This window comes from Numenius arquata, chromosome 24 (genome assembly GCF_964106895.1).
Source record: "Numenius arquata chromosome 24, bNumArq3.hap1.1, whole genome shotgun sequence".
NCBI lineage: Eukaryota > Metazoa > Chordata > Aves > Charadriiformes > Scolopacidae > Numenius > Numenius arquata.
The window spans coordinates 2,474,945-2,492,442 of NC_133599.1; the positions used below are offsets into that span (position 1 = coordinate 2,474,945).

The 17,498-nt window shown below is 43.4% G+C and overlaps 1 protein-coding gene across 3 annotated transcripts; it reads left to right on the plus strand.

Annotated features, from left to right (window-relative positions):
- Nucleotides 1–1,287: 1,287 nt before the first annotated feature.
- NUCKS1 (nuclear casein kinase and cyclin dependent kinase substrate 1) lies at nucleotides 1,288–17,297 on the plus strand. Of its 3 annotated transcripts, none has more exons than XM_074163456.1 (8): nucleotides 1,288–1,481; nucleotides 9,313–9,362; nucleotides 10,432–10,537; nucleotides 12,552–12,607; nucleotides 12,934–13,086; nucleotides 13,332–13,484; nucleotides 14,257–14,403; nucleotides 15,082–17,297. In XM_074163456.1, the coding sequence occupies exons 1-8, from the start codon at nucleotides 1,465–1,467 to the stop codon at nucleotides 15,279–15,281; spliced, it is 882 nt and encodes a 293-aa protein (XP_074019557.1). In that variant the 5' UTR covers nucleotides 1,288–1,464; the 3' UTR covers nucleotides 15,282–17,297. The 3 variants fall into 3 exon arrangements, with proteins under 3 accessions (XP_074019557.1, XP_074019556.1, XP_074019558.1); XM_074163455.1 differs by having other exon boundaries at nucleotides 1,365–1,481; nucleotides 14,254–14,403; XM_074163457.1 differs by lacking the exon at nucleotides 12,934–13,086 and having other exon boundaries at nucleotides 1,465–1,481; nucleotides 14,254–14,403.
- Nucleotides 17,298–17,498: the final 201 nt, after the last annotated feature.

Consider the following 17,498-nt stretch of genomic DNA (forward strand, 5'->3'; position numbering starts at 1 on the left):
CAACAGGTCCACGTCCCTCTGATGTTGGGGCCCCCCAGAGCTGGGGGCAATAAAATAAGAAAATTAATAAATAAATAGAATTTTAATAAATAAAATGAATTCTCTTGCATTTCCCCCTAAGAAAAGTATTTCACACCGAATCTTTGTAACGAAAAAGCAGTTATGTGCTGTAAAAAACATGAAAGTATGTCGGTTGATGGTAAATCCCATCGCACAGCGTACTCCGAGCTGGCGGGGGGCTCACCTCAGGGTGCAGAGGTGCGCTTTGAGCCCCGGTGTTGGAGCACGAAGGGCTGATGCAGTAGATGCGGTGGGTGCTCCCGGGACCCGGTGTGACCCCGGCTGTCCCCGCCGGCGGGGGACAGACACCGAGCCCTCCCGGGTTGTGTATTCCTCCCGGGCAGCCCGGCCCTGAATGGCAGCACGCTTCCATGACAAAGGGGCTGCCGCAGGAGGCGGAGATCCCCCTCCCGGGCCCTAACCTCCCTTCCTAAGCCCCGGCGGGCCCGGCAGGCCCGACCCCGCTCCCGCCCCTCCACCGGCGGGTCTCCCCTGAGGGGAGCCGGCGGGACCCTGTAGGCCCCACGCGTGGGCCGGGCCCTGAGGCCGCGGGGCAGCCGCGGGCGGGCACGGCGTGCGGAGCGGGGCGGACACGGCGGGGCCCTCGACGTTCCCCCGGGGCCGCTGCGAGGCGGCGCGGCGCTTCCCCGCCTTTTCCCTCCAAAACCACGCCGGGCCCCGCGCGGCGAATCTGCGGGTCGGGCCCTGCAGACCCCTCCCCGCTCTGTGCGGCCCCGGGGAAAAATCCAGACCGGGTCCCGGCGCTGTCGGGACGGTGCCGGTGGGGAGGGATGGGGCGGCCGCGGCGCCGAGGGGGAACGCGGCGAGAGGCGGTGGCGAATCTGCCGGCGGCACGGCAGGCCCGCTCTGCCGCTCACAGCAGCTTGAGCGTGTGGGGCGTCCTCGCCCCCCTCCCCTCCCCGCGGGGAGAGAGTGGGCAGGGTCTGCCCGCCGTGATGGTTCGAACGAGCCAATGGGACGCGGCCGCCCGCCCGCCGCCGCCAATGAGCGGGGGGAGGAGGTGGTGCCAGCGGGGTAGGCTGCACCGCCCCCCGCTCGCATCCTCTCGGCGGTGCGAACGCGACCATTTTGCGGGGGGGATCGGCGAGCGGCGGCGACCGCGGCAGCGGCGGAGCGGTGACCGGGGGCGGGGGGCGCCGCGCGGCCCAGGCAGAGGAGCGGGCGTCTCCCGCGGCGGGGCGCGGGGCCGGCGGCGGAGGCGCCTGAGCGGGGGAGGAGGCGGCTCCGGAGGCGCGGCCTGAGGCGCTGGGCCCAGGGCTCCCGCTCGCTCCGGGGAGGGGACGGGCGACGCCGAGCCCGCACCAGGCGACCGTTGTTTTTTCCTCCCCCTTCCCCTCAGCGCTGGGCGACGTCCCGCGGGCCGGGCCCGAACGGCCGGGGAAAATGTCCAGGCCTGTCAGGTGAGTCCTTGGCGGAGCGCGGAGGCCCCGCTCCCGCCTCTCCTCCCACCCGCCGCGCCAGCGCTGCCTCCCGCCCGCCCTCCTCCCGGGCCCGGCCCCCGGCGGCGGGCTGGCGGTGTAGGCCCTCCCGCGGCAGGCCTCCGCCGCAGGGGCAGCCTGAGGCGAGGCGGGCCGGGCCCGGCGGAGGGGCGGGGGGACGGAGCCCGCTCGCCGGAGGGCAGGCCTGCGGCGGGGCTCCCGCGGGGCCCGGGGCGGCTGCGTGGCCGTGGGGAGGAGAGCGGGCGCGGCGGAGGGGGCGGGCAGGCCGCATAGGCCATTTTCTCCCGTATTTCCCTTTTTATTTTTTTTTCTTCCAACTTTTAATATATATATTTATTATTATTATTGTTATTATTTGCAAGGCGGCTCGTTGCTGGCCTGGCGCGGGGGAATGTGGGCTCGTGTGGCCGCGACGCTCCGGGGGTGCGAAGGGGAGAGGCCTTGGGGGGAGGCTGCCTCCGGCCTCCCACGTTTTGTCACGGGTTGGGGGGGGATGGTGGGAGGGCTGAAAAAAAAAAAAAAAAGTGAATCTTTGCCATCCAGCGTGACCCACTTGGTGCAGAGCGGGCGGGCGAGAGGCGGTGGTCGCCAGCAGGCCTCTGTCGCAGCCCCCCGCGCTCCCTTGCAGGAGAAGGGGGGGACTGGGGGGGCGCAGAGCGAAGCACGCTGGCTGGGGGAGGGGATAGGCAGGCGATAAGCCGTGACCAGCGAGGGTCTGGAGGAGAGGGGCTGTGCATGCGAGTTAAACCACGTTTAGGGGAGGAGTTCGGAGGAGCCGCCTCCTCTGGTGGGAACAGCATTGGAACACACGCCCTTTTCCTCTCGCCTAACTGCTCTCCCCCCCCTTCGGCTTCCGACTGGTGTTTCCCCCCTTTCCCACCCCGCCAGAGGGCTGATTTTAGGTGGTGAAGAGGAGGGAACCGTGGGTGGTTTAGCTAAAGGGGCTGTGTTCTCCCCAGCAGTGAAGGAGGGAGGTCGTAGTGTTTGTGTCTTTAGTTCAGCGCTGGAGCTGCGGGGGAATCTGAACTACATTGTTGAATCGTGATAACTTCGAAAATCTACGGGATAGTGAACGTTCCGTATATCTGAAAGTTTGCTGAGGGGGGAGGAGTGTATTCTTTTTTACTTTTCTCTTGAAAAGTGCTCAGTGGACTTGTAATTTAAATTGTGTTTACGGAGGTGTAGAGTAAGGGGTTTCATAAGGTGTTCTTTGAATGCTCTGAAACTTTTTCATTTTCAACATACTTTAAGTAACTGGTTGTACTTCTATTCCCAGTAAGCCTGGTTGGGGGTGTGGATCCTAGGTATTTTGGATCTTTTGGAATAATAAATATAACATCAATAGAGGCTATAAAAGTTACATACATACATTTATATATGATAGCCTTTGTATGCAAGTAATATCTCTAATAGGAGAGAGTTTAAAAAATAAATGGAAACTAGGACAAGTTTGCTAAGTAGGGAGGTTTGACACGGTGATTAGTGAAACGATTGTTTTTTCATAGCTCATTTTTTTGACCGGTAGTGTATTCCTGCATGCAGAGGTATGGGCAAATAAAGCTCAAAGTTCCAGTCTTAGGGAATTGTCTCATGTCCAAAAGGTGGATTAACAGGACTGGGTAAACCCTGCTCTGAAGCATCAAGCGTTGGCATTTTGCAAGGCAGGATGTTGGACTAGATGGACTAGTGGTCTGATGTTGAACGACAGTGCCTGTGCTCTGAAATACAGCGGTGATGTGACTTTGCTGCTCAGGGTGACACCTCAGTGTATGTTCTGCTGGCGATTTACTTCCCAGCTCTGGAATCTTGCTGCAGGTAAGGAAAATGTCGCATCTTTAAAAATATAGCTTCTGAGGTTTCTGGTATTAAGTAACTCTGTAAGCAACCATTTATAACAAATAATTAAAAAAGAAAAATCTCCGTAAAAAATCCGGCAGTGTGTGAAAGATCTGACTTGTCTTACCCTCCGTTGACAGGCACTGGTCTACAGGAAAATAAAGTGCCAAAGTCCAGCAGGTTGTTAGTAGCAGAAAACCTTTTGGCATGTGTCGGGAATAGATTAGCAACCCACTATCTAGCTGTAATAGCCCTTTCAGGGGGAAAAATGTAAATATTCAGTGGCTAGTGTGTTATATTGCTCTACTAGGTAGTTACTGGAGAACTCTCCTAATAGATTTAAATCCAAAACTTTTAAAATTGTATACTTTTTTTTTTCCCGGGATATCTTAGCTATATGGAAGTCTAGTGAATGGTTCCCCATCAGAATGAGATGTAGTGTTGCAAAAATTTTCCTCCATTCAGTGGTCTTTGAATTAATTTATTATTATGTGCTAGTTTCTAGTGAATATGTATGCGTCTAAGACAATGAACTTAATGAAGTCCAACATATATCCCCAGTTTCTACTCGCTGGTAGAAGACTGCCTTAGGGGTGAGTCTGTTGTTGAAGTCAGTTGCTTAAAATTGTTAAGAAGTAATAATAAAGTCCCAGTATTTACAGGCTTCATGTGCCTGACACTTAGAGCCAAGTCCTTTCTACACAATTAAACTTCTGGGTGGATAACGATGGTATCTGGGCTATTGTTAGAAAATGGCAAGAAGTAAAAAGTAAAGGAACCTACAGTTATTGAACCTCTGCATGTTGAGGGTACTGTAAAGGCATTTGGAGCCGGGGGCTACGTTGTTATATCCCTATCCTCAAATACAAATGCAATTAAACATTTTGAGCCACTGTTTTTATATACAGCATCAATTAATGTGTGTTTAGGAAGAATTTTGACTTTAAACTTGCTGGAGCTTGCTTCTGCTTTTCCTCGCTGGTCACTTTCACTTGCTGGTACTCCTTCTGCAAAATGAAACCGTGTGGGCAAGTATGGAAATCACAGGGGTTTTGTTTGTTTGTTTGTTCATTTTAGATTAATTCATAACTGTCTTTAATGGTATCTCAGTGCTTCAAGGCTTTAGTTATTCTTTATTAGTAGCTCCTGAATCCCGGTCTTGCATTGGCACTACAGTGGAAGGGTGGTCCTTGGAAATTTTACTCACAGGAAAAAAATGTATTTAACTATTAAATATAACTTGTCATGTTGCCAGTGTTGTACCTGGACAATGTAAAGTATAAATATTGTGATTCTGGCAAACTTCCACGGGATAGCAGGAAAGCAACACTTCCTTGGGGACTGGCATTTAACCTGAGTAATAAAGTGTGGTAGTGTCCAGAGATAGGCTGTAGACACTTTCCAGATAAGTAAAGAGATAAGGTACTTGCTCTGAAAACTTTCAGTCTAAAGAGAAGCAGAGAGCAAGGTAGAGGTACAATAAAAACAAAAATACCAGGAACAACACAGGCTGCGGAATTTTTATATTTTTTCATGTGTGTGTGTTTTGGGGTTTGGTCCGTCCCCCCCCCACCGCTCTGCATCAGAACACTTCTATATTGTATCTTAAAATCTTCTCAATTGTAGTTAAGTTGAAATGGAGGATGGGCACAAGACTGCTTAAACTGTTGCTGCATAAATCATTTAATTGTTTTATGGAGTTTCAAGTCATGTGTATCCCTAAAAATTCTGCAGATACCATGAGCAGTGCCTAGTCTTACTGACGTTTGGAGTTACACCAAGTCCAGACCCAAACACTGACCTCTGTAATTGGGAACCTCTAGTCGGTGAGTCTTGTCTGAGTACAGTTGTGCTGATTTTTAAATAGACTAACACCATAGTGACGTGTTGTAGGTACATAACTGTCACGAGGCTTCAATATTTCAACTTCTGGTGCATAATTGTAAGTGAATGTTCATTTAAGGCCTAGCACTGTGTATTTGCTTTGCACAACTCTGAAAATACATATAAAAATATATCATATCTTTTTTTCTATCTGTGTATAAAATGGCACCAACGGGGTGCTTTTAATGGCAATATTTATTGATAATATGTTGACTTCCAAGTGGGACACCTTTACCAACTGGAATGAGAACCAGAAAGTGAAAGTGACCACTCCCTTAGAATGAAGAAATACTTGTAACATTTATCACAAATACTTAGTTTGATGGTTATGTTGGTTAAATGCTGTAGTTGGGGGGAAAAAAAAATCTCAGTAACTATTTAATCTGTCATTCATTTTACTTGCCATGTTGTATAAGAAGATAAGTTACTTCTGCTGGTAATAATTTGACCTAAACGTTCCTTCAGTGCAGGATGAGATCAGTTACTAGCTTTTTGAAGACTCCTTCTGTGGATTTTAATGCCTTTGGAAACTTCTGGGGATCTAAGCATTCCCTTTTTAAAAACCCAAAAGCTTCCTGACTTGATTGTTAGTTTTTATTCTGACGTGTTGACTTACAAAGACTGAGGGTTTAGGGACCTCACTCGCTGAAGATGGGGTGCTACTGTACAATCCTTGTTCAGTTGAATAGCCATCTAGTGATCCTTTAAAATGTTAATATTGCTTTTCATCATTTCAAAATTTCAGTTTGGTAGGCATTGAGTATGGAATGTAAGTATTGATGTGCATTTCTGAGTTGTTATTAAATTATTCGAGTATTACTTTGCTAAGTAAGTGCTTCTGACATAATGTGTGCATGAGTTACTGGATGAGTTACTCTTTATTCCGGAACTGACAGCAGTTAGTAAAACCTTAGGCTGTTGGGACCTCTACCTTTCCTCTCTCAGTCCCTTCTCACGTGCACGCTTTAAATGTTAAGCTGAATTAGCAAGTAAGTTACCATAAAATTTCAGTGCATATTTTAAACCAGGTTGACCAATATCCATCCCAGATGTCTACTAGACTTTATTTTAATGCTCAGCCTAACTGGATTTTACAAATAGTTTATTTTTATGCCTGGCTGCTTGCCTTAACATCTTCTAGTTTTTGCTAGTGGCAAAGAGATAGTCTTCATTGATAAAACAAGCAATATTTTTTTTCTGGCTCTTAACCTCAGTGAACTTATCTGCTGTGTTTTTATCACCTCGGTGTAATGAAAGATGGATCCTCTCTTTGCAAGCTCGTAGCTATTAAGCATTGCAGATCAGTGCTGTTGACAGTTCTGAAGAAAGCCGTAAGTTGATCTAAACAGAGTGAATGATGAGTATGAAGTGAGGAGAATGGCAGGTAGGAGAGCAGTTTGTTTGATGTTTCTGCCCTTATGAGCTTCTCTGGTTCTGTTGGGAAGACTCGTGAGTTTCTATCTTCAGTAACAATGTGGCTATTCCTTCATCCCTCCACCCTTCTCCTTGCCCTGCAAAATAACATAAAGCAAGCCAAAGAGCCTTGTTTTCCTGTTTTCTTCTGCCATAGTGATTTTTTATTTTCCGTTTGATACAACTATCACTGCTCCTGTTCACAAGGTAACGAGAGCCCAGCAGGATTCACTTTCTAGCTGAAAACAGGGTACAGTGCTTAGGGAGAGGAAGGACATAGGCAATGTTTTTCATTAATGTTATATCTGACTGTGTTATGTTTTCAGTACCTGATTTAATATGGGTCTCTGACTGAAATAAGCAAGATGAAGCTGTCTATGACCAATTTACTACAAGGTGGCAAAATTGCAATTTCTGTGATGTCAGAAACCATTCTTTTCCAAAGCTGCTAGAACAGAATATGTGGCAATTCTACTTTGTCCCCCTGTTTATGCTTTTAGAGGGAAAACCCCCTAATACCTGATAATTACACCAAATCAAATGTCTTAGTTAGTTAGTTAATTGTTATTCAGATGCTCACCAGAATAAAATAAGTGTTTTCACATGTGAGATGGGTCAGGAAGCAATCGTCAGCAAGGCTGCCTGTTGGAGCAGGAGTCTGAGTCCCTGGATAGCACACTGTAACAAGTCTTGCCAATAGTTGTACTCCTAAATTCGTATTTTCCCGTCTTTGGAGGGTGAGTGAGCAGCAGTGCTGTGTAGCACATTGCTGTTGTACTTCGTTCCACTCACGCGTACTGTGAAGCTTGGATGGGATTCAACCTGTAGAAATGACTGGTCTTGCCTTCCTTTTGTTTGCTTGTTTGGTTTTGGTTTGGTTTTTTTTTTTTTTTTTTGTTGATGAATTGGTGGGTTTTTCGAAGTTTAAATGGATTGGTGTAGGGTTGAAATAAAATAATCATGCCCCTTCATCTTTTGAAGGCTGCTGCTGTAAGCCGAGAATGGAGGTACTTGTACAGGAGGGTGACTTATAATTGATTCAAATGGATCAACAGCCAGAACACAACAATGACTTTTGGGGTACCTTTCAGCTAAACAGCCTTATCGGCAATGCATGATGTTCATCACAAAGTGCAGTTCAGTTACGGGAACTGCATGTGAAATCCCGGAGTTGTGCCCTGCAGTGCAAGAGCGGGGAAGGCTTTGGAGTTCACATGCTGGATGGAGCTTGTGGTGGTCACTCTCTGCAGATGTCCTCAAGTCTGTGATGCTTGGGGGGGGCACTTAATCTGCTGCTTGTCTGGCTTTTCTAGCTGTAGAGGTGAGCTCATGTGAGGATTACTGCAAAATCATCAATGGCTTTGGGTCAAAGGGACTGTAAAAAGTATGTGGAGGGGTGTCTGAATCTCTTGAGCTGTGCCTCCTCCTCCTGTTGCGTGTCAGCCATGAGAGGTGAGTGTTTGGAGTCTGAGTTTGAGATGTTATCAGCTGGAACTAAAATACAATTCAGTCACACAACTGTCTTGGTTCCCTTGAGTAGCTGTATTACAGAGCAGTTATGCCCTGTCAATAAAGTAGTTGGGACATGTGCTGAGAAAATAGCCAACAGTTACTTATATCTTGGGTTTTTAGGTTGTGGTAAGCTAGAGAAACATCTAATTTTGTTGGCAAGTGAGACATTGGTTTCAGTAATAGCTTGTGTAGTTAGTTCTAATTTTGTCTAGAATTGGCTGTTGCATTGCACTGTTAAGGATACCTCGTTACTTGTGCTACTTCCAGTTTGGTTGGAGAGCAGAGAAGGTGCTGATGAGGTAAAGGAAGCCTGGGTCCATGCTCATTTGCTCTCCAAAACCATAGGTTGGGTGAAATGCCTATCTCCTTCTGTTGCTGTGCCTGGTGATATAGTTAAGCATTGTAACAGTCCTCTTACATATTGTTAGAGCATCAAAGTAACTAATTGAGAAAGCGCTGAGAAGTCCCTGGTGAAAACTTAAAATGCTTTAGAAACAGGGAACATGTGGGAAAAGAAAAATCTTGGGGAAAAGGTATGTGAGCAAGCATGATTAGAGTGAGCTGCGAGAAGCAGAAATTCAAAAAAGAGCAGTTAGGAAATGTTTATTTAATTCATTATAATATTTTTATACTTTTTTTTATACCTGGAATCCTAGTCTTAAGTATTACAGCTTTGAGACACGGTGTTAGGGGGAGCTCTGGCTTAACGTTCAGGTTGATGCATTCTTTAAATGCGTCTTTAATCTTGAGGTGCAGGCACTGCTTTAAAATAGTGATATATAATGATTTATATATCGTTTTAATAATAAAAGAACCATGTGGCATAGGTTAAGATGACTCTTCCTCACTGCAGTCATGAGCCATAAGACAGAGCTGCTTATCAAAAAGCACTTTGAAAATCTGAGAATATAATCCAGTCTATTATAATAGCTCCTTAGAAAAATGCTAGAATATACTGTGTGTTCATTTCTGACTTCAGAGGTGGAGGCGGCTTATTTATGAGAGTTTTCTTGGGATGTTTTTGGGCTCCAAATCCTGCACTGGAAACAAGGATATGGCACTTCCTTGTTACTTGAATAAAGCTTTTGAGTCTCTGAGATCATGAATTGCTAATTTTATTTTATTTTTCTCCCCTGCTTTTAAACAGGAACAGGAAGGTGGTCGATTACTCCCAGTTTCAGGAATCAGATGATGCTGGTAAATGACCTTTTTTTTTTTTTTTTTTTTCTTCACAATGTAATACTTTTGAGCTAGAGCAGTTCATTTATGACTTTGCATATTGTTTTGCTTCTAGTCACATCTTTAACTTAAATTCTAAGGAGTTTCTGCTCTTCACAGTCTCTGAACTGTTAATAAGTATTTGAAAATATAATGATTTTCATATGTTTTGTATTAAACAAACAATGGTGATAGAAATCTTATTATTTAATGCTTGTATTGTTGTAGTGCCCTGAGGCTGTTGGCAGCAACTCTCTTCTTCCTTGGTCTATGTTATGTTCTGTGGCAGAATCTCCCTGATGCCACTTTTCTCTCCAGTAAAATATGTTTTCAATTTATTTTAGTGGACTCTAGTTAATCCCATATAGTCAGGCATTTTTGTGAATTGCATCTAAAAAAAAAAAAACCAAAAAAACTTTACGTTCTGTGTGAGTTAACAAAATATATCTGAAAGCCATGTGGAATATGTTTTGTGTTCTTAGAAAATAGACATACTGCTACTGTGCTACGTGAGGTTGCACTGATAATCAATGGGAACAAATATGCGTAGTTCTTGATTGCAGTCCTGTTACTCATATTGTATAAGGTATTGTGTAATAGTTGTAAAAAGTTACGCTGTAAACTACTATATAATGACATACTTTTTCCCATCTGAGGACAGTAAATAAAGTGCTGTTAAAAGCAAGTAGAAATCTGTATGGATGTTAACTTTTAATAGGTTTACATATAACTGTTTCTAACTAACCGTAAAATGAGATGCTGTGTCTTCTTGTGAGGATTTTTCTATGTTTCCTAATAGTCTTGTGTCAGACTTGATTTTATGTGGCGTTTTTATTGTGCTGTTGGCAGAAGAAAAGGTAAATCACTAGTTTAAGGCAGGACTTTGCTTCTATAAAGTTTTGTTTGAAGCTTTGTGATTTTATTTTTTTTTTTTTGAAGGGCTTCTTTTTGATGTGCATGAAATGATCAGTTTAAGTTATAGCTGAGGAAGTCAGTTTGCTGGGAAATAGGAGTTTGATTCAAAACCATTTTGTACTGTCCCGTCCAGATGAAGATTATGGAAGAGATTCAGGTCCCCCATCGAAGAAAATCCGTTCGTCTCCCCGGGAGGCTAAAAATAAGAGGCGATCTGGGAAGAATTCTCAGGAGGACAGGTAAAAGAAGCGCTTCATCTGTTATGAACATGTCTCCAAACCTTGTCCTGTCTGTGGGGAGCAATATCTTATAAGAGGAATGATTGTAAGTGGAATTCAAGGCAGCAGTGTAAGATGCAGAGCTCTCCATCACAAGGCTTGCACAACCAGCTTGGACATTGAGGTGGTTCTTTACTATCCGCGTAGACAGAGAAATCATGTGTAAAGTACTTGTCACTTGCACTTCGTCATTAAAATAGCTTTCAAGAAGTAGACAGTTGGAATGGGAAGGAATGCGATCCGAGTTACAAAAACTGGCAACTAGTACAATTATCCAGGTAAGTTAGGGGGCAAGTTGCATTTAATTTTCCATGTTTTTTGGGTACGCTCTGAGCATTCCTGTGGTTAAAGATTAAATGGGATGGTAAAGTGGCAGTTAAGAGTAGGGGCCCTTTGTTAGTTTTGTGGTTCTTTGTTTCCCATTTCCTGTTTTGTCTAATTCAGAAACAAAGTAACTTGCTTTGATAACTGAAGTGCTCTGGCAGGACTAATTAAGTGATGCCCCACTGCGTAGTGAAAGTCTTTCCTGTAGAGAGGAGGTATCTTCCTTTTTATAACTGTGGTCAGTAAATGATTGTCAGAAAACCTTGTAACTCAACTGACTGCTTTCATGACAGACACCAACTTCAGGGATGGAGGTTCTGCCAGCTGGTTCTTACTCTCTGAGCCCACAATGTCTCTTTATTCTGTTGCACTGTTTGCTGGAATATAGATAATTTACCAGCAGGTATGCTTGAGCCTTCGCCATCCTCCTCCTGTTCTACAAGCTGAAAGCTGAATGTAGGCATGGGAGTATTCACCCAGTCTGTCTACTGTTGTGACTTGATAGGGAGAGACTATTTTCACCCTGGCAAATGTCTGTAGCACCTGAAATCAAAGATTTAATGGGAACGACATACAAAGAAATTAGGCTAGGCAGCTCCCAAAGCAACTAAATAGTTGACTTGATGTCCTATTAGCTTTGAGGATTTTTAAGTATGTAAGAATGTTTCTGTGTTAATCACAAAAATTGCAGAGGTCTTGCGTGTAAAACTCATGTATTTAAGTGATTGAAATCCACAGTTATCTGTATAACTGCAGCCCTGCAGGCCCATATGTTTTCAATGTGACAAGTTATCTAAACTATTAGAGGTCTTGAGATGTCATGTGTCAGCTCCCACTGCCAAATTTGAATGTTGCAAAGGTTTGATTTATTGTGTTTCTTGACCTTGGCAAAGTCTGCTCTTCAGCCATTCCTGAAGCATATGTTGTACATCAGTGGCCTTCACAGGGTTTTCCTGTTTAAAACGCTTGTTTATTCTCTGATTGGAGTTCATGTTCCCACATGCCGTAAGGAAAACCCTCTCTGGACAGTGGTAATGACTAATGATGTGTGTTTGGATAAGAACAGATCATTAATACCTGCTTGCTGGGGATACCCTCTGGTGAGGACTGAAACCTCCAATCACAGGAAACTCCATCAGAGATCAGATCGTTTGGCAGATTGTAGACCAAATATGTTCTAGTTAAGTCCTCTGCAGCAATGTACACAGAACGAAGGAGTCTAAAGAAGACAATGACATAAAGACAAGTGATCACTATAAATCTATTCAGAATAAAACTGCATTCCATTTATAGACTCGGGCATGCATTAGCATATAAAACTTCAAAATTCTAACTGTAAAATGGAAGACATCTGGATTATTGTAGGTTTCAGAGGCAAGTGCATGGTTCATCTCAACCTTGTTATTTCCTGGTTGGTTCACTTGATTCCATGTACGTTTGTATGTGCTTCAGTTTGATCATTATCTTTCCAACCATGATAATTACATATACAGCTGAGTAATCCTGAAATGTAACGTGATAATGTCCAGGGAAAGTGCATATTCCCATCTTAGAGACCAGTTTGCTCTCTCAAAATTTATATTTTCAATACAGCAGTGACTGAAATAGAAGTTAAACCAGCAGTCAAACCCTCTCTTTCTCTCATTTTCAGTGAGGATTCAGAAGAAAAAGATGTGAAGACTAAAAAAGATGATTCACACTCGGCAGGTAACTAACTACATGGTATTGATAGTGTATCTTCAAAATAAAGCCCAGTTTTTAAGAGTTACCAGGAGTAGGATTTGACAGAGGAAAGAAATGGCTCTGACTAGAGAAGCATGTACTTTTCTAATACACTTGTCTTCAGCTGGATGCTGCCCCTCCTGCTGTTCCTTCCAGCCCTGGTTTGGGATAACATTTTTTTTGTGTAATATGATGATGATATAAAGTTTGTCTTCACAGGTAGATAAATGTATGTTAATCTCTTCCTTCTAGTTCTCGACCATATTTCAGAATGATACAAGAAACTTCATATTTGTACCTTTTCCTTCCAGATGAAGATTTTGGCAGTGAAGATGATGACTTAGGAGCAGATGATGGCAAAGCTGACAGTGATTATGAGAGCTCTCAAAAAAGCAAAAAAGGAAAAAAGGCTAAACCAGAAAAGAATAAGAGAGCAGCTTCCAAATCCAGGAAAAGGCCTGCAGGTAAAAATAAAAGGGTTGTGGTAGTCTTTGCAGTGACAGATACTGCACGAGATCATTGTTGGGTGACTACAGAAACGTGCTTATTGGGTTGGATGTGACCGTGTTCTCACTGCTCAGTTATTCAGTGAGCGTCTTGATTAACTTTCTCATGAATGACATGACCTTTGTCTTGCCCACGTGCTACCTGAAGACAGCGGTGGTTTTTATTCTGTATCTTCATTATAACTTGGTGACTTTTGCTGCAGAGGACAGTGAGGATGAGAAAGAAGACCACAAAAATGTGCGTCAGCAACGACAGGCAGCATCCAAAGCAGCTTCTAAACAACGAGAGATGCTTATGGATGATGTGGGTAGTGAGGAGGAAGAACAAGAGGACGATGAGGCACAGTTCCAGGAGAGTGAGTAAATGAGATTGATTTTAACTTTTTACAATGTGATGTGGGTGTAGTACCAGCCATGAGTTTATGGGTCTGGAAAGGGACAGCAAAAGGACCACAGTTTGCTTTTTGATTGTGACAGTGAAGTTGTTCTTCTTGGTAATTTTTTTAATACTGCGTATCTGTCCAACAGACCAAGCTTATGTTTTTCACATCTAGAATTTTAGTTTAAAGTTTGCAGCAAAGATCTATGTATGTCTTTATAAGCAGCCTTAAAGGATTATGTTAAAGTTCTTGATGCTCTTTGCTGCTTCTTCCTACCTCCTTGGTTTTGAGGCATTGATGCTTCTTTCAGGTGATATGAAAGTACTTTATCCTTGATAGATCAAAGTAGCCTGGTTTGTTTCATAAGAAGAGATGGGTTCAGCTGGTAATGAAGTGCTGTAAGTTCGTGGAATACTGAGTGTAAACATAGTTTCCAAATGGAGTAAGAGTACCATTGAAGAGATCACTTTTCTCTGTCAAGAGATTCTCTTTGTTTTGAGATGGGTTACTTATTGAGGAGAGAGAGCATATTTTGAGAACCTCAAATCACTTGCCTGTTGCTTTATCCCTGCCAGTGTACAATCTTCTGCTCTGTCAGATTTCTTTAGCACAGCAGACAGGTGGAAGCTCATAAGGTTACAGAGTTCGAGTTTCCCTTCTCTGCAGTTTAACTGGCAGATGTCTCAACTGTATCTTCTGCTCCCTTTCCTTTTTTCCAAAAACTTATATTTCTTTATGCTTTCAGCAGATTCAGGAAGCGATGAAGACTTCCTCATGGAAGATGATGATGATAGTGACTATGGCAGTTCAAAAAAGAAAAATAAAAAGGTCTCCAAGAAATCCAAGCCAGAGAGGAAAGAAAAGAAAATGCCGAAGCCCAGGCTAAAGGCTACGGGTGAGTCTAAAAGGAGAGTTACACAGTTTGCTTTAGAAGCTCATATTTTCTTTTTCTACTATAGTAAGACTTGATGGAAATCTTGGAAGCCCTACAATGTTGAAGGGCTGATTCATGTAACTTGCCATGATTTAAAGCAGCACTGTGAAATAATAAGGTGGCTTTAATTCTTAGTTAGAAGATTGAGTTAGTATATATGTCCCTGTGGTGAAAACTGTAGTTTGCAGAACCTTCCCTTCCTACACAGTCTGACTTTCTGTGTCTCATAGCCAGATAATAGAATTTGTGCCTTTGTTTGGAACTCATGGACTTTGTGATGTTTTCAGGGTGGAGGAAGGTGGAGAAATTTGAACCAAAGGAAAAATTGATGCATTTCTGCAGGAAGTCTAAAATCATAATAGCAACGAATGTACTGGTTTGACAAGAGGTTAGCTGTGTTAGTTTATGATGTCATATCCAATAGTTAGTCAGAACTTGCAATTAAATAGTTATAAAATCCTGTTAGTTAACTCTTCAGTTCAGCTTTACTAATACGCGGTGTGAAAAACACTGTGTGTGGTATGATCAAAGCAAAATGAAACCTGCTACTGAAGTGTCTCATAAATCCTGTTGTTATAAAGCCATATGACTTTTTTGTCTTTGCCGATCATAACTTTTATAAGCTTTTTCTTTTTCCAGTGACCCCCAGTCCAGTGAAAGGCAAAGGGAAGGCGGGCCGCCCCACAGCTTCCAAGGCAACAAAAGAAAAGACCCCATCCCCCAAAGAAGAGGATGAAGAGCCTGAAAGTCCCCCAGAAAAGAAAAAATCAGCTAGCCCTCCACCAGAGAAGTCAGGGGATGAGGGATCTGAAGATGAAGCACCCTCTGGTGAAGATTAAATGGCAGTTGAGGAAATCTTTGTTTTAAAAAAAAAAAAAAAAGGAAAAAAAGAAAAAGGAAAAGGAAAAGAAAACATACTTAGGGGTAGAACACGGTTTTGGCTGTGGCTTGACTCATGGGCTTTGAATGCTGTCTTTACTTTCAGCTGTTTAATACAGTGTATCCTTTTTTTAATAAGAGGAAACCCTTATACAGTAATATTTTGAAGTCGATGTTCTCTGTTGGCCATTCCGTTCTCCCTCCCCCACCAAATCTGAAAGCCATTTGAGACAAATTAACAGACCATTTAAATATATATTTTTTTCAAGGGATACTGCAGTTGTGAAGCAATAAGGTTTGAGACTGATACGTGGAAACCGTACTTACAAATCGTTAAGTAGAATAGATTTCCCAGTGCTGGTAAGAGTTCTTTAAAGCTATTATTCTGTATTTGAATATGTCGAAAAAATGAACCTACGCTTTAACAGACTTTTGTTGATACAAGTTCACTTTCAGAAAAAATGTAGTTGATACGAATTCCAATTGAGGAAGATGAAACATGGGGAGGAAACCTATGTTTCTTGGATTCAGGCACATTTTTCATGGAAAGCAATCAAGAGACCTGTAGATCGTCCACTGTCTTTTATTTAGAAAAGACCCTCCAATTAGGTTGCGAGATCTTTTGTCTTTGCTGGATAGAGTACTGTTCTGCTTTAGGCAAATTGCAGTTCGTTCTACACAAATTCAGATATACAAGCTTCTCACATCCATTAACTCTATTTTATTTCTTCCAAGGTTGGCTATAGATGGGCAGAATAGGGAAGAGAAATTTAAAAAATTGTTTTCAAACTCTGGTTTCCATTTCGTATTGTGGAAAACGTCTTTAAAGTTTTTCTAAGGAAAAAAAAATAAAAATGATTAGCGTTAAACTAAATTCTTCAGCTTTTGGGGCGAGGGATGTCCTTTTCTAAATGTGAAGCAAAGGATTCCTGTAATGCTCTGGTCAGTCTCGGATCCCATGAGTCACGCTTAAGTGTTTCTCTTCTCTCCCCCCATCTGTCCTCAGAAAGGCTTACGTAGTCATACCTCTCGGCCTCTCCAGCTGCAGGGCTGGACACCAGACTTCCATCAATACCCAACAGCACCCCCAAACCACTTCCATTTCTTCCTCCTTCCATCCTACGCTGGGAGAGGGCTTTGCTCCCACTGGGATGTGTCCGCTTCTAACTGTGCGTCTGCTCCTAACTGTGGCTCTGCTCCCTGAGCCTCACCAGTGCTGAGTAGGGAACAGCGTGAAAGGGTGAAGCTGGGAGGAAGTGGAGTTAGGAAGCCAGCGTAGCTATCGTTTTATAATAAAAGCAAGATGTCCCTCTAAATGCAAGACACTTGAGATGTGTGTGGTGGCATTTTAATGTGTTTTTATCAAAGCAGCCATATCCTTTTTTAAACTTTAACTCAAATACCCAAGCCTTGGTTTTCAAAGCCTAATACAGCGGTTGCTGCCACGTTTGTTGGTGGAAATATTGAAAACTGGACCTGCCATTTTTCTTTCTTTTTTTTTTTTTTTTCCCCTCTTAAACCCTTTGTGCTTTCTGTATGTTGCTCACGGTTATCTTATAGCTGACAAGCTTTGCATCTTGTTTTTTTCTTTTTTTTGTCACAGAACTACACGTTTTGTAACCAGCCTCTTGAAGGTAACATAAGGCAGCTAATTAGATGGATTTCTGGTGCACATGTTACCAGATTCTTAATCCTGTTTGGAGAGCTTTTAGATGTGATACACTAATATGACCAGGAAGGACACTTGGCTGAATGGCATAGGGAGCCTGAAGATGCTGAGCACAGTGTGGAGCCTAAAATGTGGAACGGAATATTAATATAACAGCCGAGTGATTGTCTTGTGTGGTTCATAGCCCTGGATTTTGAGGCTGGTAAATTACTTTACCTTGGCTTATAAAAAATTAAGTTCTCTAACATTCTTTACTAAATGAAACTACTGTTGCCGTTACAATAAAGATGATCAGTGTTTCCATTGTAAATCCTTTTTTTTTTAAGTGGTTTAATTTTGCAGAACAGCTTAAGGCTGGCGTGAAGTATCAGTCTTGGAAAAAAAGCGAATGTAACCCCCTCTCCTCTCCCACACCTCTTCTCACCTTCCAGGTCTCCGGGAGAGCAGAGTCTCTTGCATTCCCTCCACTCCCAGTCGAGTGCTTCTTGGGTAATACAGGAAAATGAAT